This window comes from Dendrobates tinctorius, unplaced genomic scaffold, assembly GCF_039654945.1.
Source record: "Dendrobates tinctorius isolate UK_male_01 unplaced genomic scaffold, ASM3965494v1 ptg000079l, whole genome shotgun sequence".
In the NCBI taxonomy this organism is placed as follows: domain Eukaryota; kingdom Metazoa; phylum Chordata; class Amphibia; order Anura; family Dendrobatidae; genus Dendrobates; species Dendrobates tinctorius.
In genome coordinates this window covers 9,840,751-9,868,696 of record NW_027361747.1, presented here as the reverse complement: position 1 = coordinate 9,868,696, position 27,946 = coordinate 9,840,751, and the positions used below count along the sequence as shown (strand labels likewise).

Sequence of the window (27,946 nt, the reverse complement as noted above, 5' to 3'; positions counted from 1 at the left end):
TCAAACAGAGCTTCTTTTCCTTTACTTAGCTGTTGATCATCTAGAAGAATCCGATGCATTGGGTCTACATAAACAGCTGCCAAAAGAATGTTATTTTGTAATAGTAGCTCCTCTCTCCGTTTCATTGATGTAGCAATGCCACTTGCAATTAACCCTCCTCTTTGGGACAGGCTAAACATCAGGTTCTTCCACTCCTTTAAGAAAATACCTGGAGTTAAGTCCTCTGCTTGTAATTTTTTAGTCACTGTAAATGGGTGCTCTAGCAATTTCTCCAGCTCAGTCACCTGATTCCACTGACTTTCATTTGGCGTCAGTTGAGGGTTAGCCATGTCTACAAGAAAGGTTTTCAGTTCAACCAAGCGCTGAATCATTAAGTAAGTACTGCCCCATCGTGTGGCTTGATCAATAATTGCCCCTTTTCCAGCACGTCTCTTCAAAATTGGGTCGACTTTAGGGGTTCTGGCAACAGTAGCCAATTTTCTCACCTTGCCAATCAGTGCAGCAGCATGTCCTTCTTGCAGACTGTCTCTTATAGCCAGCTGTAGCGTATGCACAACACAGCGCATGTGATGAATGAAAGAACATATTGACACAGTTTCAACAAGATCATCTAAACTATCATGTTACTGTTCATCTGAAGCAACTTCAGTTTGCTCCTCAGTTACAATACTGTGTTCCTCTATTTCAAATATTTCTGTTTCTGTGGACCCAGAATGTTCTTCTAGCTGCTGGTCACCATCATTACTCTCATTCATTAGCTTAATAGTACTTATCATATTTGAAGCATTGTCAGTTACGACAGAAAGAACTTGCTCTTTTTTAAGTTCATAATCTTGCAGAACCTTTTCCACCAAGACCTGGAGAAACTCACTGGTGTGATGAGCTTTGGTGTCTTTTACTGCCAATGTCTTGGTAACTATTTCATTTTTGTCACAAACAAATCGGACATTGATGGCAAAATAGTTCACTCTGTGACGTGTGCAGGCATCCATTTTAAGAAACAGAAAGCGTCCCTTGAGAGTTTTTTTAAGTTCTTCCTTTTGTTTAAAAGCTTCTTCGATTACTAATTTTCTAATACTCTCTCTCTCCAGAGAAACACCAAGCTTGCGGGCCATTTCCCCATTCAGACACACAAAAGCTAGTTGTGAAAATAATGAAATAGGCACACTATCCTTTACAACAAGCTCTATGATCTGTTTTTTAAATGTATCTACTGTCATTGTCACAGTAACTTTGTCACTGACAAAATATCTTGCAACTGATGGCTGCAAAGTTCTCTGCTCCTTTGTTTGGCTGGAAGAGCTGGGCACTGGTTCATTGGTTTGGATGCAGTCTTTCTCATCCACTGCTTTCAGTACTTCTGGATGAAAGCGCTGTAAATGTCTCTTTAGATTAGAAGCTCTGGTAGGAGCATTTTTATCTTTGCCTGAATATGCACTCATCTTGGCTTCACAGCATTTGTTTTCGTCTGGATCATTTGTCATACACTGACAGACATAATGTTTTCTATCTTGAGTGATGGTGAAATGTTCAAATACAGCTGATTTAATGTGATGCTTCTTTGACATTCTCAGGTTTTTAATTCTGCATTCACAATCCAAATGACAATTGTTTTTCCTAAAAACAATTGTACAAAATTATTGCCAGGTCGTACAACTGATATAGTGGTCAGTAATACTGTTATTATTCCTCATGTACTCACAGTTAACTGATGCAAAGTTTGTTGAAAGATTAATACTTCTTACAGTCTTCCTCTTCTGAGTAGCAGGCAGCTGTGAGATGCTTGGAAGACGCACACCTAGTATGATCTAGTCTAGAGGAGGAGCTTTACTACTAAGAATTTGCAACACATTTTCACTTTCAGTTTCATACATTGTAAGTAGGGGGGTTGGGGCAGCATGAGGTTAACCAAGTATAAGATTAGATAAGGGCAGTGGGAACAGTGACACACAAGAAGTAAGAAATGTCTCTATCTCCAGCAGAACTGCTTATCACTGTTGTTCATAGTTTGATAGAACATATATATTTGAGTAACATTTATAAAATTCATATGAAAGTTCAATTATGAAATATTAATACATTTTTTTTAAAGCTGGAGTCGGTACATTTCTACCGACTCCGACTCCAACCAAAACTGACTCCGACTCCGACTCCACAGCCCTGGCAAGACAAGTAAGCAGGTTTTCTTTGGCACAAGTGACCGCAGGATTTTGGCACATGTAGCTGAGTACATCAGCCCCGTAGATTTTCATGAGAAACCTTTGGTCACGCTGTGTGCCATGTATAGTAAGAGGGATGAAAAGCTGTCCTGTACTTATCACTGGTTGTCTCTGATTTAATTTACCTTTGGTGAATAGATAACGCCTGAATAATTTAAGTAATGTCCTGCGAAATTGTAAAAATATCATAACCTAAAAATGTGTGGTAATCAAACATGTACGGTAATCGTCAATACTCTCTAGAAGGAAAATTCAGTTCAAGCGTGAACTACTGAAGTTTACCCTGCTGAAATGTAGATTTTTATACCGATTTATAGGTATATTTTTTTTATCGAGCTTCTAAAGTGAATCGCGAGGTGGTAGATGGAATGTAATCAATGAATATTTAAATATTAAGTTCAGGCACAGTAAAATGGGAAGAGGTCAAAGTAAAATTATACATGTGTTTTTTTTTTATGGATTATTATAACTTACCATACTTTTTTTTAAAGATGTAATTAGCTGTCGTGTGTATACTGTAAGAAAGCAGGAGGTAAGGTCCTGGATTCCAGGAATGTGTCACTGAGGCAGTTCAGTAATGTAAGTCCTAGAAATTCTGAACCAGCAACAATAGGTTATAGAGAGAGAGTTTTTATTTGACTGGATTTTGGGTCCAGGATTTAGGAGCAACCAAAAGAGCCTGGGTGGGAAAGGTCACTCCCATACTCCAGTCCAGGTCTTACATACATAATAATACGCTGGGTTAGCTTATTAAGGTGGGTTAGCTTATCAGAGTCTTGTGTGCTGAGGCTGGAGAAAGAATTCCTATGACACCTAGTTGGTGAGACAGTTTTGATTTATTGTTCCTTATCCAATCAAAAGGACTGTATATGTGTTGAGGAAAGGACTGGTTTTGTTTATTCATACAGTATGTGCTGAAGAAAGCTGTTTCTCTTCTGCAGTTGTAAAGTTTTTGAAGAACAATATACTTTATTCTGTTTTGATATAAAAACTATCTGCCTGAGTGTATCCATATGGCTGCCAGAGAGCTACGACCCCAACAATATATAACGAATGACATTATTTCTGGGCATTATTTGACCTAAATCCTGTATTTTTCACCAGTTTTCCCTGCAGCAGGGTCAATCTCCATTTCTCAGTTGTCTCTGAGCTTGTGGGTGGGAACTTGATGCTATGATATCTCATGTACACAGCACACAAGTGATGCATTACTGTTGTTGTTTCTGTGTCTGGAAAGAAGTTCTGCAGCAATATCACTGAGCAGTGTAACTGTGACTAGATTTATACAGTTTTTTTTTTTGTTTTTTTTTAAATCTGTCTTAAGAAAAGAGATTTAAAACACATGTTTTAAGATTCATTGTATCATTTATTAAATATTGTTCCTCATAGAGTCACGTGAAAGCATTGAATTTAGAAAATTGTGGACACGGTTGACTTACACATCCTGTTACAGTCTCACACCCCACATCTGTTGTAACAATGAATGCCCACATGTTTCAATCATTGGAATTAAATTAAGATTTTTTTGGAACTTATTCTCAACTTTCTGTAATATTGTACAGTAATGTACCCTAGACCAAACTACTCCCCATAACACAGCATATTTGTACTTGTACTCTTGAGGGAGAGATCAGACCAACCCTTGATCTCCTCCTTTTCTTTCCTTCAGTTTTATCTCATGTTAGAACTAGAATTGAGAAATATGTGATGAAATCTCGCTCCTCCTTCTCACTTCCGCAGTCATTCCACATCCCTGAAACATCAGTGATGCTCATTTCAGGGGCTGGGCTAGTCCCTGCATGATGTGCACAATGACAGTGCACTCTCTGTTGTCAGCTCAGATAAGCAGGAACAAGCCAGCAGCAGAGAATGTTGTCAGAATACCCAGCATGCTGAGACCTATGATGTCACTGGTCTATGCACACTGGGTATTCTGACTCGTTACTGCCCCTTGATGACACTTCATTTAAGTATCTCAGCATGTAGTGGGATCCTCAAACGAAGTGTCATCTAAAAGGAAGTAAAAAAATAATGTAAAAAAGCAGTTAATGTAGTTAGGGAAGGATAGGGAATTTTTAATGCAAGTATATTAGAAAATAATTTAGATTATGGCACTAAATAGATAGGCATTTAGGAGGAAAATTCCTTTGGACTTCAGACCTCCTCTTTTAAATTAAACAGGGAATCTGTCACCAGGTTAGTGCTACCCGATCCGAGAACAGCATGATGTAGAGACCCTGATTCTAGCAATATATCACTTACTGGGCTGCTTGCTGCAGTTGGAATAAAGTCAGTTTTATTTGATGCAGATCTACCAGTTCTCTGAATGCTGAGTCCTGTATAACCACCTTCCACATGGCAGATTTCTGTTTATGCTCAGTGTTTACAGAAATCTGCCAATCAGTAGTGGGGGGGGAGTGGTTGGACTACCTGTCAGCAGGTTTACTAGTCCTGTACTGATAATCTCCTGCTGATAAAACAGTGATTTTATAAAACTGCAGCAATCAGCCCGGTAAGAGATACATTGATGAAATCAGACTCTCTGCTCCTACATTAAAATTTGGTGACAGATTCAATTTAACAGGGAAACATTCCCCCCTCCTCCCTTGCTTACGATACTCATTATGTGTTAGCAGTCGTAGATATAGTAAAGTCCCGATTGGAACAAAAGGTTTTATATCCTGCTTATTGTAGGCAGTTCTCAATTCCCCCTTGAGAGAAATAATGTTTGTTCCCAAACACTGTAGTCCCAGTGTGCAGTGCCAGTCTGTGACTGAAGAGATCATGTTCATGAATACATTGCAGATTTCCTGGTGTTTTGTGCAAAGCATTTAAGGGGTTTTCCAGTTAGAAGTTATCAGCTTTTCACTTGACAGGTGTCACATCTCTGTCGGGTATCAGGGGAACAGAGGCACCTTCACTGTCCCCAACGCTAGGGATGCCATTTCTCGACCTGTTCCCTGGGTTACTTGATAGTGAAGACGCTGGGGCCACGTTTCTTGCCTTAGGGCCTGAATCCGCTCTTTAGGGCCCCGTCACACATAGCGACTCACCAGCGATCCCGACAACGATATCAACTTGTCAGGATCGCTGGTGTGTCGCTACATGGTCACTGGTGAGCTGTCAAACAGGCAGCTTCACAGCGATCAGGACCAGCGACGCCGAGCGGGCGCGTCGCTGTGTACCTTAGATACCAGCGCGCTGATGCAGGGAGCTGGTAACTAAGGTACACATCAGGTTTCTAAGCGGCGCGCATCACTTAGAAACCCGATGTGTACCTTGGTTACCAGCTCCCTGCATCAGCGCGCTTGTAACTAAGGTACACATCAGGTTTCTAAGCTGCTTAGAAACCCGACGTTTACCTTGGTTACCAGCGCGCTGATCGCTGGCCGTTGCTCTCCCGCTAGCCACACGCAGCGATGCGTGCTGGCCAGCGGGAGACCAACGACCCAAAAAAAGTCATGACCATTCAGGAATGATCAGCGATAACTGGCAGGGGAGTCGGTCGCTGATAGGTGTCACACACCTCGATCTCGCTGGTGAGATCGCTGTTGCGTCACAAAACTTGTGACTCAGCAGCGATCTCGCTAGCGAGATCGCTATGTGTGACGGGGACTTTAGTCTGTACCCTTCCCCCACCCAGGGAAGAGGGGAGTAGTAGTGTACCGTAATACACCAACCAGACTAACAAGGTATTACAAACAGGAATAAGGGAAAATACCAATCATACAAAATGCACTCGTACAAACAACAGAGGTAAACACTGGGGAGTGGAGGATGGGGAAAAAACAAAATAGGAGAAGAAAGGGATTAGCACACACCCACAACCTTGCAACAATCTTAGATAAATCCATCAAACGCCTTCTCAAACAGCAACAACCCACCATCTCCTAAACCATGCAACATGAAGCTAGCTCTGGCAATATAGGAGATGGGAGTGGCTAACAGTGCACAGCTGAAAGCCTTAGGCTATCTGCCCACGTTGCAGAAATGCTGCGGAATTGTCCGCAGCATTTCCGCAACTCCCCGCTGTGGGTAAAATGCATGCAGAATTCGCATGCCTTTTCCCGCAAAACACAAGCGTTTTGCAAGCGTTTTTAGCTTGCAGAATGCTAGCGCTTTCCAAGCGATTTGAAGCATCGCTTGGAAAAGTGATTGACAGGTTAGTCATACTTGTCAAGCATAGTGCTTGACAAGTGTGGCAAACTTTTTACTATTGATGCTGCCTATACAGCATCAATAGTAAAAGATAGAATGTTAAAAATAATTAAAAAAAAAAAAAATAGAGATATACTTACCCTCTGTCAGCTCCTGGATTATTCCTGGTCCTCACTGGCGCTGGCGGCAACTTCCATTCCTAGGGATCCTTTTTGTGCGAATGACCTCTGATGTAGCAGTCTCGTGAGACCGCGACGTCATCAGAGGTCATTCGCGCAATGCATCCTTGGGAATGGAAGTTGCCGACAGCGCCAATGAGGACCGGGAGGACTCCGGGAGCCGACAGAGGGTAAGTATATCCCTATTTTTTATTTTAATTCTATTTTTTACAGGAATATGGTACCCAGGGCCTGGAGGAGAGTCTCTTCTCCAGACCCTGGATACCATCTGCACATGAAGTGCTCACTTTACGCATGGTAGGCATAGCCACATGCGTAAAGTGAGTGTTTCAATGCAATCCTATGGCGGCAGAACCGCCGCGATTACGCAGAATTAGGCTATGTGCACACGTTGCGGATTCCGCTGCGGGTTTTTTCTCGCGGAACCACAGGTAAAACCGCAGGTAAAGTGACCTGCGGTTTTCCTGCGGTTTGGTCTGCGGTTTTGCCCTGAGGTTTCACACCTCTACTATGTTAAAGGTGTGAAACCGCTGCGGAAACCGCACAAACAATTGACATGCTGCGGTTTGTAAACCGCAGCAAAACTGCGTGGAAAAAAACGCACCGTGAGCACAGCGTTTTTGAAACCCCATAGGGTTTCATTGTACTGTACCATGTCAGCGGAACTGCTGCGTTTCCGCAGGGCCAAAACCGCTGCGGAAACGTAGCAGAATTCGCAACGTGTGCACATAGCCTTAATGGTCATGATGCGGATTTTACCGCTATGCAATTCCGCAGCGGAAAAATCCGCAGCATGGTCATAGCAACTGTGGAATCCCATAGGATTGCATGGGAATGGTTTCTTTTAAGCGTTTCCGCTGCGGCAAAAATGCGGCGGAGACGCTTAAAAAAACGCAACGTGGGCACACAGCCTTAATGCAATAAAGCTCTAGCAGCTCTCAACTGAGAAGATTAACCCCTGCACTGCTAAAAGAAACCTGCACCTTTTAATAAGAAGGTGAAGTGCTTCTTATCAGTGGAGGAGTAATAGAAATCAGGCGCTGCGGTCTTCTGGCTCCTCTCTGTCGTAGTAAACAGGTGATAATTTTTAGATTGGTGGGGATCCAGCTTTTGAGATCTTCACTGATCTCCAGAAAATATCTTGTTTGTCCCTTCTTTGAATAAAGTGGTGTTCGAGCATATGCCTGGCTACTACATTAATTCTCTGTAAGAATAGTGGACATAGCAGCCTACTGCAGTCGGCTACCTTGGATAATCCCATAGAGAATGGTGTCTTGATCATTACTTGCTAGAAAGTAACGGATATTTATTTATCCTACAGTATTCCATGCATGCGGGATTTCGGTTTACATACCTTCTTCTTCCCCAAGAAGAAGGCACGCCAGCTGAAACGCGCGTAGGGGTAGTGGCACCTTTTTTGCAGCCAGGTGTTGTTTATCCTGTCTTATCAGTTTATGCAATCCTTATCCAATTTATGTGTTTGCCACATGTCACTGTTTGATGGATCACATTTGTTGTGCGCTTGGGCTGCATGTTATGCTGACTGCTACAGCTCATTGCATTTGCAATCTTATTGTATGGCTTATTTTGTATGTCGTTCACAATAAAATTATGGCATTTTTGTCACATTTTTTCCTTTAATTAATTGATTGCTAGATAGATTTTAGGTACACCTGGTTTGTAATCGGGTGCCATTTTTTGGCTTATTACCACTAGTTACCTACCCACCATCTTTTTAGAATTGTTATGTACTAGTTTCTTTTTTATGTGACTAATAAAATTAAAATTTAGTTGTGTGTTCACTTTTTCTATATGATCTCATGTTCATATATGCGCAGAACATGTGCTTCTTGGTCCGTTTGACAGATACCAGATAGATATTTCTTTGGATCTGTCCAGGGTATCGCAGCCCATTGCTATATGTTTGTCTTGATATTGTATTAAGTATTCTTAACATTGTGTTGGTCAACAGTGAGATGGAAATGAAGCATTAGATTATGTGAAAAGGACCTTCAGTATAATTATAAGTTTTTTGTTATCAATTTAATTTGTGATCATAAAATGACTGTTCAAACCAAGCACATCACCTTACACGGAATAAGCCATTCAGTGCACCTTAGCACCTAGTTGTTTTCCTCTTTTTTTTTTTGCACTCTTTGGCTCCTGTGTAGCTGTAGATGTCAATCAGTGAAGAGGGGGCGGAGATATATAGAACACAAGTAGGTGGGAAAGTGCACTAGACTGCTCGGCCGCTCCCACAATGCACCTACCGCCTTATTAGCAAATTTGAATAATAAACAGTTTCTGACAAATACGGCAATGGATTTTGACACTGCAAGTGCAATTTTTATTGAGGCTATATCCTCTACAAGATACTGTGAGTGGTTTGAACAGTCATTTTGTGCTGACTGACTGACTCCCTTTAAGCACGACCGTCAGGGACTGCTGAAGGGCAAGGTCTCCAGAAAAGACAGTGACCCTATTCCTTATGTAAATCATGGTTCACAGCTCTGGTCTGCATCTGGTGCCAATCTACCTTTAAACAGGCTATGAGGCCACAAACAAACGTTAATTTTAATCAATAGATCTTGGAATAATAATAATTTCCACAATTGGATGTGTTTTAAAAAATGTTCCTGTGCTGAGATAATCTTATAAATGTGCCCCTGCTGTGTACTGTGTAATGGCTGTGTCTGACCGTACAGGGACATGGTCTGATCATACCACAGCTCCTGGGCAGGGGGGAGAAAAAAAAAAACTGTACAGACATTGCAGCACGGGATCACAGCCAATTCTTTCTTTGAAGTAAAACATTGTTTAACCCCTTAACCGCCAAGGGTGGTTTGCACGTTCATGACTGGGCCAATTTTTACAATTCTGACCACTGTCCCTTTATGAGGTAATAACTCTGGAACGCTTCCATGGATCCTGGTGATTCTGACATTGTTTTCTCATGACATATTGTACTTCATGTTAGTGGTAAAATTTCAGTCAAATAACTTGCGTTTATTTGTGAAAAAAATGGAAATTTGGCGAAAATTTTTAAAATTTCGCAATTTTCCAACTTTGAATCTTTATGCCCTTAAATCACAGAGATACGGCACACAAAAAACTTAAGTAACATTTCCCACATGTTTACTTAACATTAGCACAATTTTGGAACCAAAATTTTTTTTTTTAGGAAGTTATAAGGGTTAAAAGTTGACCAGCGATTTCTCATTTTTGCAACACCATTTTATTTTTACGGACCACATCACATTTGAAGTCACTTTGAGGCATCTATATGATAGAAAATACCCAAAAGTGACACCATTCTAAAAACTGCACCCCTCAAGGTGCTCAAAACCACATTCAAGAAGTTTATTAACCCTTCAGGTGCGTCACAGGAATTTTTTCAATATTTAAAAAAAAAATGAACGTTTAACTTTTTTTCACAAAAAAAATACTTCAGGTTCAATTTTTTTGTATTTTACCAAGGGTAACAGGAGAAATTGGACTGCAAAAGTTATTGTGCAGTTTGTCCTGAGTACGCTGATACCTGATATGTGGGGGGGAACCACTGTTTCGGCGCATGGCAGATCTCAGAAGGGAAGGAGCGCCGTTTCACTTTTTTAATGCAAAATTGGCTGGAATTCAGATCGGACTCCATGTCACATTTGGAGAGCCCCTGATGTACCTAAACAGTGGAAACCCCCCACAAGTGACCCCATTTTGGAAACTAGACCCCCCCAAGGAACTTATCTAGATATGTGGTGAGAACTTTAAACCCACAAGGGCTTCACAGAAGTTTATAACGTACAGCTGTACAATTAAAAAATCTAATTTTTTTCCAAAAAAATGATCTTTTCACCCCCAATTTTTATTTTTCCAAGGGTAACAGGACCCTAAAAGTTATTGTGCAATTTGTCCTGAGTACGCTGATACCCCATATGTGGGTGTAAACGACTATTTGGGCGCATGGCAGAGCTCAGAAGGGAAGCAGCGCCATTTGACTTTTTTGGCTGGAATTGAGATCGGACACCATGTCGTGATTGGAAAACCCCTGATGTACCAAAACAGTGGAAACCCCCCACAAATGACACCATTTTGGAAACTAGACCTCCCACGGAACTTATCTAGATGTGTGGTGAGCTCTCTGAACCCCCCAGTGCTTCACAGAAGTTTATAACGACCAGGCGTGAAAATAAAAAAATCGTATTTTTTCAACAAACATGATCTTTTAGTCACCATTTTTTTTATTTTCCCAAGGGTAACAGGAGAAATTGGACCCCAAAAGTTGTTGTCCAATTTGTCCTGAGTACGCTGATGCGGGGCTCGAAAGTGAAGTAGTGACGTTTTGGAATGCAGACTTTGATGGAATGCTCTGCGGGTGTCATGTTGCATTTGGAGAGCCCCTAATGTACCTAAACAGTGGAAACCCCCCACAAATGACCCCATTTTGGAAACTAGACCCCCTAAGGAACTTATCTAGATGTGTGGTGAGCACTTTGAACACCCAAGGGCTTCACAGAAGTATATAACGCCCGGGCGTGAAAATAAAAAAATCATTTTTTCCACAAAAATGATAATTTAGCCCCAAATTTTTTATTTTCCTAAGGGTAACAGGAGAAATTGGACCCCAAAATGGGAAAATGGAAATAAATAAATTTTCTTTTAATTTTATTATTTTTCCCTAGGGGGTGATAACGGGGGGTTTGATTTACTATTTATGGCGGGGTTTTATGGTTGGCAGCTGTCACACGCTAAAAGACGCTTTTTATTGTAAAAATAGTTTTTGCATCATCACATTTTGAGAGCAATAATTTTTCCATATTTTGACCCACCGAGTCATGTGAAGTCTTATTTTTTGCGGGACGAGTTGACGTTTTTATTGGTACCATTTTCGGGCATGTGACATCTTGTGATCGCTTTTTATTCCGATTTTTGGGACGCAGAATGAACAAAAACCAGCATTTCATGAATTTCTTTTGGGGGGTGCGCTTACACCGTTCCGCGTGCGGTAAAATTGATAAAGTGGTTTTATTCTTCGGGTCAGTACGGTTACAGCGATACCTCATTTAGGTCGTTTTTTTATGTTTTAGCGCTTTTATGCAATGAAAACAATTTTATATAAAAAATAATTATTTTTGCATCGCTTTATTCTGCGAGCTATAACTTTTTTATTTTTTCGCTGATGATGCTGTGTTGTGGCTCGTTTTTTGCAGGACAAGATGACGTTTTCAGCGGTACCATGGATATTTATATGCATCTTTTTGATCGCGCGTTATTGCACTTTTTGTTCGGCTGTATGATAATAGATCATTTTTTTTTGCTTCGTTTTTTATTTTTATTTTTTAAGGGGTTCGCTAAAGGGGTTAACTAATGGGACAGTTTTATAGGGCGGGTCGTTATGGACGCGGCGATACCAAATATGTGCACTTTTATTGTTTTTTTTTTTCTTTTTTCTTTCTAAAAAATGAAGTTATTAGGGAATATTTTTTTTTTTCTTTTAATTTATTTAGCGAATTTTTTTTTTAAATTATTTTTACACTTTTTTTTTTTAACTTTATTACATTGTCCCAGGGGGGGGACATCACTGTCATGTGATGGATCGCTGATCTGTCACATCACAGATCACTGTGACAGATCAGCGATCTGTCACAGTCACTACACAGGCTTCCTCCTTGCCTGCGCTTTGCAGGCACTGAGGAAGCCAGCTCCCTGCAGACCCTCGAAGGTCCCCGTCGCCATCTTGGATTCGGGGACCTGCAGGGATGGAGCCCCCCGCAGCAGCGCTGCACATTGCGCTGCTGTGGGGGTCTCAGGGAAGCACGGAGGGAGCCCCCTCCCTGCCGATGCTTTCCTTTAACCCCCGGTACGCCGTGATCGTGTTTGATCGCGGTGTGCAAGGGGTTAACGTGACACATTGTGCCGGTTGTCAGCTGTGATAATCAGCTGATACCCGGCCGTGATCAGCGGCACTCACCACGTGGGCGCCGCTGATCGCTGTGACGTACTATCCCGTCCCTGGGAATTAAGTCCCAGGGCACATGGACGGGATAGTACGTCACATGGCAGTAAGGGGTTAAAAACAGGCAGAGAAATGTTTTACCTTACAAAATCATTTGCGATCCCCGGCTGTCCTGTCTGTATCCTCTCATTTGTGGTGTTCTCTGCCCAAGAGCTGTGATATGATCAGACCATTTTCCTGTACGGTCAGTACACAATAAATAGCAGAGGCGCATTTATAGGATTATCTCAGCACAGGAACATGGTCTGATCGTACCACAGCTCCTGGGCAGGGGAGGAAGCAAAATAGAGTGTACAGACAGGATAGCATGGGATCACAAATGTCCGTATACTCTTTTGCTTCCTCCCCAGGAGCTGTGGTATGCTCAGACCATGTCCCTGTACGGTCAGGCACGGCCATTACACAGTACACTGCAGGGGCATATAACATTATCTCAGCACAGGAACATTTCATTTAATCACATCTAATTGTGGAAATTATTATTATTCCAAGATCTAGTGAATAAAATGAACTTTTGTTTGTGGGAAAACCCCTGTAATGCATTGCCCATAGTATTGTTGGAATATCAGCAATAAGGCATATGAGATGTGGGCAGGTATCTTGGCCTCTTCTAGCTCTCAAATCTGTCTAGGATATCTCTGTCTGAAGCGTTTTCATTCATATGAGCCAAGATTGCATGCAGGTATCTACAGAACCAGTTCTTCTAGTCCAACTTTGTGTGCCTAGGGGTTTATTTAACACGTGCACTTTTTTTTTTGCATTTTTGCTTGTGCCCTTGAACCAAGATCAATGTTTTCATTTTTTCCCCCAATTCTGAGAATTGAGCGACCACCACATGCAGAATGAACATCTTTGACCGGTCAGGAAAGCCTACACATTGTGTGTTGTGTATTATTATTTGTATGTTTTTCTTACATATACTTACAGCTACTTATTGTATTTGATTTGTATTAATCAGTAGAACCATATAGTAACCACCTTTTAAGCCTGAAAATTCAGTTCTGACTTTGGCATCCATTTGCCGGGTTCCCAAGCTGTAGAGCTGTTTGCCATTAGCACAGAGATAACATTGCGGTGTCGTCTGCCGACACATACTAGACCGCATGGGCTAAAAGGACATTATTTTTGTTTACAACGCGGTTTTCTGGAAAAGTAGGATCAAGGCGAGATGTAAACAGGTCCTTAGATTTAATAACCGTCTGTGTAAGTTCAGACGTGTTCACTTTAACAGAATCAGGAGTAGTACTGTTATATAGAGGTTCCCTTAAACCGGTTGTACAGATGCCGGCGGCTACTTACTGCTGATTATCGCAAGCGAAATATGAAGAGGAAATCCTCTCACTCCCTTATCACAGTTTACACTCTTTCTTCTGGCTGCCAATTCGTCTTTAGATTATTTTAGAACAATAAGGAGCAGCGTCAGTTTACATAGGATATTATTCACTGGACAAGTGGGACATGTCTTTGTTAAACCTCTCAGTTCTTGTGCCTGGAAAAGGAACCTGGTATTTAGTTTAACAATAGCAAAAGATCGATGGGAATAAAATACAATGCAAATATATTCCAATGGCAGCGATTCTCGTAGAGCTACATCAGGACTGATGGGAAAACAGTAGTGGTAAGCCCCCTCCTCTAATCTCTGGAGACATGCTGCCCACCTGTGTGGATAGTCCTACATGCAATAGATCAGGTTCTTGGAGCTGGCTGCTACAGATATCTGTCTTTTGCAGTGTTTTTAGGCCAGTGATGTTTCTTGTGGCATTACTACCCTTGTAGAAGCTGTACATAAATATTATTCTTATGAGACGGTGCACCGATGTTTCCAGAATGGCGCGTGGATTTTTTTTTTTTTGGGATTATTATAAATTAGAAAACCCGAAGTGTGTACATGAAATATAATAAATGTTCTATGTCAGCTTAGAGAAAATCATGTTTGTAAGACTCTTTGTTTTGAAGTTATAGCTCTGTTGACATTTTGAAGATATTGTAAAAACAAGAATCTAAGTTCAACCTTAATGACTTTTCACCACATTTTTCATTATGAGCTGGACAGAGGATGTGATTGTGGCTTCAGAGCGGAATAAAACGTTTTTTGATTTGTTTTTAGTTTTGCCTCTCTAGTGCACAGATATTAGCAAAGTATTTGGCACTTAACGAGTTAACTTTAGTTAAAAGGGTTTTCCCACAAACAAGTTCATTTTAATCAATAGATCATAGATCAAAATCAGACATGTCTCCACTGTTTTGCGCAGGGCTGTGGAGTTGGTTTGCCAAACCTACGACTCCCACTCCTCAATTTCCATGACTCCAACTCCACCAAAACGGACTCCGACTCCACGACTCCAACTCCACAGCCCTGGTTTTGCGCCAAACAACTTTTTACTACTATAGTTATGAGTGCTCTCCGTGTTTTCCACGGATCGCACTCCTCTGCAAAAAATGGATGTGTAACTGAGCCCTAAGGCTGGAAAAAATGATGGCGCTTTTCTAAGCACCTAGCCACCAGTGATCAGATGCAACATGGATTGGTTCTATGTATCATCTTTTTTTTTCATGAAGCAATTCACTTGAGTGGGCAGGTTCCATCCTCATATTGAACCAAACTTGGACATGTCTCCATTTCTCTGATTGAAATTAAACAACCTGATTCTTCTTTGCACCCTCAGTTGCCACCTAGATATATTTCATACTGTTTATTCAACCAGTTATAAAAAAGTGATATTAATGTCTTCATTTACAAACTAACTTTTCCTTGTTTTCAGTTTACAATCGTTAATATTCAATGGCAGGGAGACCAGTGAACAGGAAGCTGACATGAATTCAGAAGTAATTCTTGAAGAAACTCTCATTAAACGATCACAGCAGAAGAAGAGAACGTCTCCATTAAACTACAAGGAAAGGATTTTTGTACTCACCAAGTCTAAAGTCACCTATTATGAAGGACGCTCCGAGGTAAGGAGTTACTGATATATCAGTTGTCTTGCAAAACTTAAAGGGGTTTTTCACTACTTGGACAACCTTTTCTCAATCATTGTTTCCCCTTTAAAAAATAATAACAGCTATACTCTGGTATTGGCACTGGCTTTCCTGGGGCTCACGTGACATTGCTATCTCATGTGAGCCCTGCAGTCAATCAGTGGCCTCCTCAATCCCCCTCCTTTGGGAAATCAAATATCTGGAGGAAGTCAGAGAGCATCCACAGCTCTTACTGTCTCCTCACACATACCCACCAACTCCCCATACTGTCACCTCACATAAACCCCTCCACCCCACCCGTTTCCCGTACTAGCTCCTCACACATTCTCCCGCATTGCTCCCCATACTGTTTCCTATCCCTCGCTCATTCCCCATACTATTTCCTCACATAATTCCCCTACACAAACTTCTCTAAACACTTCCCACCTCTACTATCCCCCCACATAAATCTTCATTTCCTTCAGCCCCATTGGAGCGCATACCGTACCGACGTTCATTCACCATTCCTATGTGGCACTGGAGAGTGATGTCAGAATGGTCAGACGAACTGATCACCCTGCCAACATCATCATGACTCAGAAGTGCTAGTCGTCAATGCTTCAATTGTACTCGCACCTGAAAGATGCTAGTATAATTGTATGCTAGAAGCTGGTGAGCTACACCTCTGAGCTGGCTGTCAGGTTTAGGGAATGGCGAAATCCCACTCTGAAGGGTGGTAAAATGCAGCCGCCATGGAGACTCCTTGGACAGCCGCATCTGGCTTCCCAATGGTGCCCCACTGCCGTCTGCAAATGACCCCCTTAGATATAGATATGCTAGTGGGCAAAAGTATGAAATCCTTTAGGATTAGCAGATAATTTGACAGTATAAACCGAGTATATAGTCTGCTCTATGGAAAGTCTTCTGTGGAGGAAAGACTATAGGTGGTACTGACAGCTCATTCTTATCCCCCGGATGTTATCAATCAGATAGCCTAAGAATTCTATGTGCGCATGATCAGTAAATTTCCTTAGTGTATTTGCAGTTCATTTTTTTTCTACAGCATGTCAATTCTTCGTGCGGATTTTTAGTGTTTTGCAAACATTAGCTTCAATTCAGTCATATCCGCAGCAAAAACGCAGGTTTAAAAATATTTGTGGATTTGCTGAGTTTTTTGTTTTTACTGGTTTCCCTAGGTGTTTCCCACACTGTCATCTGTGTGGGAAACACCGGCGTGGTGGTTCTGATCGGCAGTAATGTTATCGCTGGTAAGACCGTCTGTCAGAGCGGTCATGCTGTCAGATGTCAGCGTGACCTCGCAGAGATACTGTGACCCGCAGTAAAAAGCTTACTTCAGCTCAGCAGGGGCGTGAGCTGATGAGACTGCTTCCTTCAGGCTACGTCTGTTGTCACTAATAACTGATAGCAGGTGCTGCTGATGGGAGTAGTCCCTTGTCAGCTGGCGCCTGTGCTCATATTTAAAAAAAACATTTAAAATAATTGCATACATATTCAGATAAAAATAAAAAACACATTATATTCACATCAAACATCAAATCCCCGATGCCCTCGTCTCGTAGAAAAAATGTAAAATAAAAAACAACATATATTCACCTTAATGCCTACTCCCCAGTGCCCACGTCTCCTAGAAAAAAAATAAAAAATGATAAACCACCATATACTCACCTGTCTGCCGTAGTCCACATAATCCTGAGTGTCCCACGATGATCTCACTTGTAGAACAGTCACATCAGGAAATGTGACTGCTCTACACAGCCGTCGACGATACACTGACAGGAGGTAATCGCTCCCACAGTGTATCTCTGTGTTGCCATGAGAGAATTCTCTGGAGTTCATCAGCTTATGAGCTCTGGTGCTCTCACGGCACCACCACTGTATGAGAACTTTCTCACGCAGCAGGCTCTGACTCATGCTGTCCATGGTTTGGGCAGCATGAATCAGCTAACAGGTTCCCTTTACCCCTTCATGACCTTAGACATATCCATACGTCCAGGTCGGCTGGCACTTACCAACCTTGGACATATGGATACATCCTGGCGATTTTGTGCGCACAGAGGCTGTGCATGCATGATCGCTACTGAGTGTCGGCTGATATAGACAGACACCCGGCTCTCAGTGCCAGGAGCGGTGCCTGCTCTTTTACCCCCTGAATGCTGCAATTGCAGTATTTAGCTAGCAGGCAGAGGGAAGAAACCCCCTCTGCCTTTGGATCGGAGATCCCGCGACATCATTGCAGGTTCCTGATCGTTGCCATGGTGACACAATGTTATCATGACGACATCTGGGTCACCAGGCACTAGGAAGTTGGTTAGATCATGTGCAGTGCATGATCTAACTAACTTGTGTCTGAAGAGATGACGGCCTATAAGGTATAGCTGTAACGGCTCCAGCCCCCACTTACCGCTCGGCGCGCTCCTGCTTCTCAGCGCGTCCCCGGGCCCGGCCTCCGGCTCCCTTCTCGTCGGGCACCTGCACACTGCGTGACTCCCGGCGCGCAGCCTCCTGGGTAGAGTGACGCGCTGGCCCCGCCTCCAACATGGCGGCGCCCACCACTACATATGTCCGGCGTTTGGACAGGTAAGACGCCTGTCTATCAAACGCGGTAGCGCTGTCTCGTGCGCCGTGCTCTGTGTTTCCAGGCCCCTTCACCCTTGCCTCTGTCAGCGCTGCGCTCTGTGTCTCTGGGGCTCTCTGCCTGCGCTGTTTCTGCCTGTTAGTGCCTCCGTGCTTCTTCCTCCGTCTCTGTCCTGCTCCTGCCGCCTCTCGTCCAACCCTGTTACCTTCCTTGTTTACCTACCCTCCTGCCTAGAGTATCTTTGTGCTTCCTCTCTTTTGCAGCCTCCCGTCCCGGACGTCCCTGGCTCTCCGGTCCTGTGCTCAGCTTAAGTCTCTGTGTTCTCTGGTGTCCTCCTGTACGGATACGTTGGTGCCTCCTTCTAGTCCATTGCCCCAGTCGTCCCTTTGGTTCTGGCTGTCGCGGTTCTATCCCCTGGGGGTCTGTCCCTAACACTCTCTGTATAGGGGGTGGTCCTCACCTGGGTGCTCGCCCTCGGGGGCTCTGGAACCGTGACCCAGAGGATCCACTCTCGGGTAACCTTTTGCTTTCCTCTTTTGCAATAGCGAACCGTAACAGACAGGCCATGGACCCTGCTGGAGCCACGGCTGCCCAAAAAGAGTTAGTTTTCCTTCGGGAGAACCAGACGCGCATGATGTCCTTTATGAAAACCATGGACTCGCGTCTTTCTGCTCTCTAGTCCTCTGACCCTGGTAACGCCGCCCAGTTGGCTGGCCTACAGCAGGAATTGGCTCAGCAGCGTGACACCCAGTCCCATATCCTCAGCTACATGGCTTCGGTGGACGGTCGGTTGCTTTCCTTGCACTTGGCCGCCTCTGCTCCTCCTGCTGCGGCCTCCCATCCTCCTCCACGGTTGGCCAAAGCACCCCGTTATGGCGGGGACGCCAAATTGTGCCGGGGATTTATAAATCAGTGCCGCCTGCATTTTGAGCTGCTGCCCCAGCAGTATCCCACAGACCGAGCCAAGGTGGCCTTCATCATTTCTCATCTGGAGGGGGACGCGTTTGCTTGGGTCAATACTCTCTGGGAGCGTGATGACCCAATAGCTACCCAGCTGTCCGTTTTTCTTGACACTTTTTGTCGGGTTTTTGACGAACCGGGTCGCTTAGCCTCCACCACTGAGGCTTTGTTCAACCTGTGCCAAGGTTCTCTGACTGTGGGCCAGTACGCCATACAGTTTAGGACCCTGTCTTCCGACTTAGGTTGGAATAACGAGGCCTTGGTGGGCACCTTCTGGCGAGGCCTCTCGAGTCGCATAAAGGATGAGCTCGCTGGTCGTGACACTCCAACTGCTCTGGAGGATTTGATCTCCTTAGCCACTCGGATTGATCTCCGGTTTCAAGAACGGGCCAGGGAGAGAAGGGTCTCTCGTCCATTTTCTTCTTTTCGTAGACCACCCAGTCCCCGACCTAGGAGCCTCCCTTCACCTTCGGCACCTGAACCTATGCAGGTGGACCGCCTGAAGCTCTCTGATCAGCGTCGTAGGGAGAGGAGTCTCCACGGTCAATGTTTCTACTACGGTAGCAGTTCCCATCTCCTCCGAACTTGTCCAGATCATCCGGAAAACTCCTCCGCCTAGGCCAGGTAAGAGAGGCCTCCCTAGGTGTATGTGATACCTCTCTTCCCCTCACTTTGTCTGTCCTCTTGCATGTTGGTGGGAAGCGGGCTTCTCTAGTGGCCTATGTGGACTCGGGTGCCGCCGGGAATTTTATTAGGCTAGAGGAGGTTAACAAACTTTCTATTCCCATGAGGGCTTTGCAGAATCCCAAAGTTCTCGCCTCCGTAGATGGTCGACCCCTGCTAGAGACAGTTACTCTTGTCACTCATGAAGTAGAGTTACAAGTAGGGGCCCTGCACAAGGAGAGAATTACGTTTTATGTTTTATCAGGTATTTCCCATCCAATCCTTCTTGGTCTTCCCTGGCTGCGGCTTCACCGGCTTCACGAGCCCACCTTAGATTGGCATAGTGGCAACGTTTTGCGCTGGGGGGAGTCTTGTCGGGCTCGGTGTCTGCTGTCGGTGCATCCCGTAGGTACCCCTCTTCCGTCCCTTGTTCCCTGTGGATTACCGGTGGCGTACTATAACTTTTTGGATGTTTTTGACAAGAAAGAGGCTGAGACTCTTCCGCCGCACCGTCCCTACGACTGCCCCATTGAGCTCGTTGCTGGCACCACTCCGCCTCGTGGAAGGATTTATTCTCTCTCCTCGGCAGAGACCCAAGCCATGTCTGAATACATCCAAGACAACCTGGCCAGAGGCTTCATTCGGAAGTCTTCGTCCCCTGCAGGAGCAGGCTTCTTTTTCGTAAAAAAGAAAGATGGATCCCTGCGCCCATGCATCGATTATCGTGGCCTGAATCGTATCACGGTGAAGAATAAATATCCACTACCACTCATCTCCGAGCTTTTTGATCGCCTGAGGGGAGCACGTGTGTTTACTAAGCTTGACTTACGAGGGGCCTATAATCTGGTTCGCATACTCTCTGGGGACGAGTGGAAGACTGCGTTTAACACGCGAGATGGGCACTACGAGTATTTGGTTATGCCCTTTGGACTCTGCAACGCACCTGCAGTATTCCAGGAACTCATTAATGATGTCTTTCGAGATCTTCTCCACTCCTGTGTCGTAGTCTACCTGGACGACATCTTAGTCTTCTCCCCAGATCTGGCCACACATCGCCGAGACGTTCGCCAAGTCCTTCAGCGTCTCAGAGAGATCCACCTTTTTGCCAAGTTGGAGAAATGCCTCTTTGAGCAAACGTCATTGCCTTTTCTTGGCTACATCGTCTCAAACTCGGGGTTAGAGATGGATCCTGAGAAAGTCTCCGCCGTTCTGAATTGGCCACGTCCCCATGGCGTTAAGGCAATTCAGCGGTTTTTGGGTTTTGCCAATTATTACCGGCAATTTATTCCTCATTTTTCTTCTTTGACGAAACCCATCTCGGCTCTTGTCCGCAAAGGAGCCGACCCTAATCATTGGCCCGCTGAAGAAGAGGCTGCCTTTGAGATCCTGAAGCAAGAGTTCGCTAAGTCCCTGGTACTCCATCGCCCGGATGCCAGCAGACCCTTCATCCTCGAGGTCGACGCATCCTCTGTAGGAGCTGGAGCAGTTCTTTTGCAGAAATCCTCCTCTGGCCGCGCTCTCATTTGCGGATTCTTTTCTAAGGCTTTCTCCGCTCCCGAACGTAATTATGCCGTTGGAAATAGAGAACTCTTGGCCATAAAAATGGCTCTTGAAGAATGGCGCCATCTTCTCGAGGGTGCTCTCCACCCATTCATCATTTTTATGGATCACAAAAATTTGGCTTACCTTCAGTCCGCCCAAAGGCTCAACCCACGGCAGGCCAGATGGTCACTGTTTTTCGAACGGTTTGACTTCGAACTCCACTTCAGACCCGGGGATAAGAACGTTAAGGCAGATGCCCTCTCATGATCATTCCTATCTGTCGATAAGGAGGAGGGTCCAGTCCATCTCATCGACCCCGCCAAGATCCTTACCGTGGCCCCACTAAGCCTGGTTTCTCCACCATCCGGTAGAACCTTTGTTCGGAGTGGAGATAGACTAAAGGTTCTACGCTGGAGTCACTCTTCAAAATTTTCTGGACATGCTGGAGTTAGAAAAACTCTCTTGCTTGTCTCCCGCCATTACTGGTGGCCTTCACTCCGCAAGGATGTCCAAGATTTCATCGCTTCCTGTCCTTCCTGCGCCCGGAACAAGGTCCCTCGACGTCCTCCCTCGGGACATCCGTTACCAGTACCAGCCAACCCATGGACTCATATTGCTATGGATTTCGTCACCGATTTGCCTCCCTCTTCTGGTTGTACGGTGATATTGGTGGTCGTGGACCGATTTTCCAAAATGGCCCACTTCATCGCCCTGCCAGGTCTGCTTTCCGCACCCGAGTTGGTGAAGATCTTTCTGCCTCACGTCTTCCGCCTCCATAGTTTCCCTCAGCATATTGTCTCGGATCGTGGGGTCCAGTTTACCTCCCGTTTTTGGCGAGCTCTCTGCGGATTGCTGAAGATAACGTTGGATTTCTCCTCAGCTTATCACCCCCAGTCGAATGGTCAAGTCGAGCGAGTCAACCAGGCGCTAACATCTTACCTTCGGCATTTTTCCAATGCTCATCAGGACGATTGGTGCTCTCTTCTTCCTTGGGCAGAATTCGCCTACAACAATCATCCCAGTGAAGCCTCCTCCAAATCTCCCTTTTTTGTGGTTTTTGGTCAACACCCTGGGATTCCTCTTCCCGTGTCCCCCACCTCGGGTGTTCTGGTAGCGGACTCCTTGTCTGTAGACTTCTCTCAGATTTGGAGAGAGACCAAAGTAGCTCTTGAGGGTGCCAGCCTCAGAATGAAGCGGTATGCCGACAAAAGGCGGCTAGACGCTCTTCCGTGTCGCCCTGGGGATAAAGTTTGGTTAGCTTCTCGGCATATCAGGTTAAAAATCCCCTCCTATAAGTTAGGTCCACTTTACATCGGGCCCTTTGAGGTTTTAAGTCGCATCAACAACGTGGCCTACAAGTTGAGGTTACCCGCCTCACTAAAGATTCCCAATGCCTTCCATGTATCTCTCCTCAAACCGGCAGTATTTAACCACTTCTACTCTGCGCCTTCCCAAACTTCCCAACCTTGTACCTCGGATAACACCTTTGAGGTACGAGATATATTGGCCATGAAGACTGTTAAAGGAAAAACGCTGTTTCTGATTGATTGGAAAGGTTTCGGTCCCGAGGAGAGATCATGGGAACCCCAGGAGAATATTGATTCTCCTCGCATTATGAGACGGTTTCTCTCCAGCATTAGGAGGAGGGTGTGTAAAAGGGGGGTACTGTAACGGCCCCAGCCCCCACTTACCGCGCTGTGCGCGCCCCTCGGCGCGCTCCTGCTTCTCGGCGCGTCCCCGCGCCTGGCCTCCGGCTCCTTTCTCGTCGGGCACCTGCACACTGCGTGACTCCCGGCGCGCAGCCTCCTGGGTAGAGTGACGCGCTGGCCCCACCTCCAACATGGCGGCGCCCACCACTACATATGTCCGGCGTTTGGACAGGTAAGACGCCTGTCTATCAAACGCGGTAGCGCTGTCTCGTGCGCCGTGCTCTGTGTTTCCAGGCCCCTTCACCCTTGCCTCTGTCAGCACTGCGCTCTGTGTCTCTGGGGCTCTCTGCCTGCGCTGTCTCTGCCTGTTAGTGCCTCCGTGCTTCTCCCTCCGTCTCTGTCCTGCTCCTGCCGCCTCTCGTCCAACCCTGTTACCTTCCTTGTTGTTTACCTACCCTCCTGCCTAGTGTATCTTTGTGCTTCCTCTCTTTTGCAGCCTCCCGTCCCGGACGCCCCTGACTCTCTTGTCCTGTGCTCAGCTTAAGTCTCTGTGTTCTCTGGTGTCCTCCTGTACGGATACGTCGGTGCTTCCTTCTAGTCTATTGCCCCAGTCGTCCCTTTGGTTCCGGCTGTCGCGGTTCTATCCCCTGGGGGTCTGTCCCTAACACTCCCTGTATAGGGGGTGGTCCTCACCTGGGTGCTCGCCCTCGGGGGCTCTGGAACCGTGACCCAGAGGATCCACTCTCGGGTAACCTTTTGCTTTCCTCTTTTGCAATAGCGAACCGTAACAATAGCAATGCCCCTGCATGGCTATACCTTATAACTGCGATCAGACTGCAGAAAGTGAAAGTCCCATAGTAGGCCTAAGTAAAAATCAAAGTGAAAAAAGTTGTAAAAACATTTTAAACAAAAAACCCAAATAATAATAATAGAATTATATACATTACCGTTCGAAAGTTTAGGTTCACCCAGACAATTTTTTATTTTCCATGAAAACTCATACTTTTATTAATCAAATGAGTTGCCCAATGAATTTAAAATCTAGTCCAGACATTGACAAGGTTCGAAAAAAATTTTTTATTTGAAATAATAATATTTTTCTCCTTCAAACTTTGCTTTCGTCAAAGAATGCTGGCTTTGCAGCAATTACAGCATTGCAGACATTTGGCATTCTAGCAGTTAATTTCCTGAGGTAATCTGGAGAAATTTCACCCCATGCCTCCAGATGCCCCTCCCACAAGTTGGTTTGGCTTGATGGGCACTTTTTGTGTACTATACGGTCAAGCTGCTCCCACAACAGCTGAATGGGGTTGAGATCTGGTGACTGCGCTGGCCACTCCATTACAGATAGAATACCAGCTGCCTGCTTCTTCCCTAAATAGTTCTTACACCTGTTGTAGGAGGAAATTGGCTTCAATCAAGCACTGTTCACAGGGTATGGCATGGCGTTGTAAAATGGAGTGATAGCCTTCCTTCTTCAAAATCCCTTTTACCTTGTACAAATCTCCCACTTTACCAGCACCAAAGCAACCCCAGACCATCACATTACCTCCACCATGCTTGACAGATGGTGTTATGCACTCTTCCAGCATCTTTTCAGTTGTTCTGTGTCTCACAAATGTTCTTTTGTGTGATCCACACTTGGATTCGTCTGTCCATAACACTTAAAACCAATCTTCCTCTGTCCAATGTCTGTGTTCTTTTGCCCATATTAATCTTTTCGTTTTATTAGCCAGTCTCAGATATGGCTTTTTCTTTGCCACTCTGCCCTGAAGGCCAGCATCCCGGAGTCGCCTCTTCACTGTAAACGTTGATACTGGCATTTTGCGTGTACTATTTAATGAAGCTGCTAGTCTCTAATGTACTTGTCTTGTTGCTCAGTTGTGCAGCGGGGCCTCCCACTTCTCTTTCTACTCTGGTTAGAGCCTGTTTGTGCTCTCCTCTGAAGGGAGTAGTACACCGTTGTTGGAAATCTTCAGTTTCTTGGCAATTTCTCGCATGGAAAAGCCTTCATTTCTAAGAACAAGAATAGGCTGTCGAGTTTCACATGAAGGTTCTTTTTTTTTCTGGCCATTTTGAGAGTTTAATGGAACCAACAAATGTAATGCTCCAGATTCTCAATTAGCTTAAATGAAGGTCAGATATATAGGTTCTCTAATCAGCCAAACTGTTTTCAGCTGTGCTAACATACTTGCACAAGGGTATTAGCCTTCTTACACAGTTGGCAAGCACAAAGTACCATAAGAACACTGAAGTGATGGTTGTTGGAAATGGGGCTCTATACACCTATGAAGATATTGTATTACAAACCAGAAGTTTGCAGCTAGAATAGTCATTTAACACATTAACAATGTAAAGAATGTATTTCTGAATCATTTAATGTTAGCTTCATTGGAAAAAAACTGTGCTTTTCTTTCAAAAATAAGGAAACTTCTAAGTGACCCTAAATAAATACTAGTTAACCCCTTTAGTGAACACCAAAAGAAAAAAAAAAGGCAAAAGATGATGCATTATCATCGTACCGCTGAACAAAAAGTGGAATAAAATGCAGTAAAAAAGACGAATGTAAATAAAAATGGAAGGCTAAAAATGTCATCTTGTCCCTCAAAAACAAGCAGCAAAACATTTCCATTACCAGAAAACTAAAAAAGTTGTAGCTCTCAGAATAAAGCGATGCAAAAATAATTTTTTATTGGTATTAGTTTTTAGTGTGTACGGCTGGTTTCACACTTGCGTTTTTTTGCGCAAAGAAAGCATGCGTTTTTTTCCTATGCTTTACATGGGTGCGCATACACATGCGTTTGTACGCGTTTGTATGCGCATGCGTTTTTTTGTAGTGTGCGCTCGGGCGCACAAAATGCATCCTGTTGCATTTTTTGTGCGTCCGACTTGTCCCAAAAAAACGCATGCGCACGCAATGCGTTTTTTTTTTTCACCCAAACACCCATTATAGTCTATGGGTGCGCTGACGTGCGCATGGTAGTGTGCACGTCAGCGCAAAAAAAGCATGCGTTTTTAAAAAAAAAAATGCGCAAAACCGCAAAAAAAGCACACAAACGCATGATGCGTTTTTTATGTGCGCTTGAACTGCGCACGGTGCGCAGCACAAAAAAACGCAAGTGTGAAAGTAGCCTAACAGTGACAAAACATAAAAAATTATTGTAAATGAGGTATCACTGTAATCATACTAATTCTAAGAATATAGTTGCCTTGCCAGCTTTACCATGCATGAAACGTCATTAAGAAAAAAATCCTGAATTGTTGATTTTTGTTTATTCAGCCTCCCAAAAATCAGAATAGAAAGCAACCAAAAATGTGATGAGACTGAAAATAGTACCAATAAAACGTCAACTTGTCCCGCAAAAAAACAAGCCCTCACATGACTTTGTCTGCAGAAATATGGAAAAATTATAGCTGTCAAAATATGGTGATGCAAAAACTAGTTATTATCCCTCGGGGGAGTTTCATCTAAATTACGTCACTCAGAGATTTAAAGGGAAACCCTGATATAAGTGCTCAACGTAGAGCGCCGGATAAATGTGATCCAAAATGTTTCAAATAAAGCTTCAACTCAATCCACAAAAATATAAAGTCCTCAGTCAGTTCCGTCATCTGTTAATGGACATATAGGGGCCTTCCATGTTTCTGGTAGCACTAAGCCGCTGGAAAAGTGAAATCTGTCCTTCCAAATCCTAATGCCCCTCTTCCTTCTGAACCCTTGTGTGCCTAAACCGCAGTTAATATCTGCATGTTTAGCATTTCTGTAGCCTGATGTCTAATATACAGGTGCATGAGCTGGGCACATTGTACGGGCAATACAACATACTGGTCACTGCAACGTACTGGTCACTACAACGGCAGTGTGCAATTTTCTCTCAGCAACATCCACTGCTGTTTGTTTCTGGAAAACACCCATGGAGTCAAAATCGTCACGATACCCGTAGATAAATACCCAATGGGTTTGATTTCCTAAATGGTGTCCCTTGATGAGGGATTCTGCTCTCTTAGCACGTAGAGACACTGTATATGGAGTCCCCAAACTATTTTAGAAACCTCTGTGCTCTAGGATGCCTCATGTATAACAATACTGCTTAGCCATACGGCAAAACTCAAGAGGGACGGAGTGCTATTTGCCAATAGTGCTCTGTCCCTCCTGAGTCTCGCCGCATGGCTAAGGCTAGTTTCACACTAGCTTATTTTCCACGCAGCGCTCGGCGCTGCTAAGCCCCGCCCCCTGCCGGCTCCCTGTCCGCCCCATCCGGTCATCGCCGCCTACTATCGCACACGGCTGCATGCGATCTGCGCACCCTATCTTTAGCATAGGGTGCGCAGGCCGTGCGCTAGTAGGATTTTAGCGTGCGCTGCGCACTTCTGAAGGTGCGCTGAGCGCGCCAAAATGCAACATGGTGTGTTCGGCGCACACCGGCGCACCTTCAAAAGTGCGCAGTGCACGCTAAAATCCTACTAGCGCACGGTCTGCAGACCCTATGCTAAAGATAGGGTGCGCAGATCGCATGCAGCCGTGTGCGATAGTAGGAGGCGATGACCGGATGGGGCGGGCAGGGAGCCGGCAGGGGGCGGGGCTTAGTGGCGCCGAGCGCTGCGTGGAAAATAAGCTCAAATGGGGCATTTCTACATTCAGCAGAAATTTTCCCAGTGTGAAAATGTAAAATCTGGGGCTAAAACTAAATTTTAGTGGTAAAAATGTAATTCTTTTTTCTTCATTGCCCAGTGGTATAGAATTCTGTGACCCACAATATAACATGGCACCCTCAAACTAGTCCAACAAAATGTGAACTCTAAAATATGGTGCTTCTTCCCTTCTGAGCTTTGCACTGTGCCTAAAAAGTAGTCTTCTACCATATATGGGGTATCAGTGTACTCAGGAGAAATTGCACAACAAATTTTGAGGTCCATTTGTCCTGCTATCCTTGTGAAAATAAAAAATTTGGAGCTAAAATAACATTTTTGTGGGAAAAATGTGGAGGTTTTTTTTGTTTTATTTTTTTTTAATT

The 27,946-nt window shown here is 44.4% G+C and overlaps 1 protein-coding gene across 6 annotated transcripts in view; it reads left to right on the top strand.

Moving 5' to 3' along the window:
* Positions 1 to 27,946, top strand: part of TEC (tec protein tyrosine kinase) — a 181,765-nt gene that overhangs the window by 52,911 nt on the left and 100,908 nt on the right. For all 6 annotated transcript variants that reach the window (XM_073583479.1, XM_073583476.1, XM_073583480.1 and 3 more), the window contains one exon: positions 15,329 to 15,518. In XM_073583479.1, coding sequence (XP_073439580.1) covers positions 15,381 to 15,518 — 138 coding nt within the window. In that variant the 5' untranslated portion in view covers positions 15,329 to 15,380. The remainder of the gene's footprint in view (positions 1 to 15,328; positions 15,519 to 27,946) is intronic.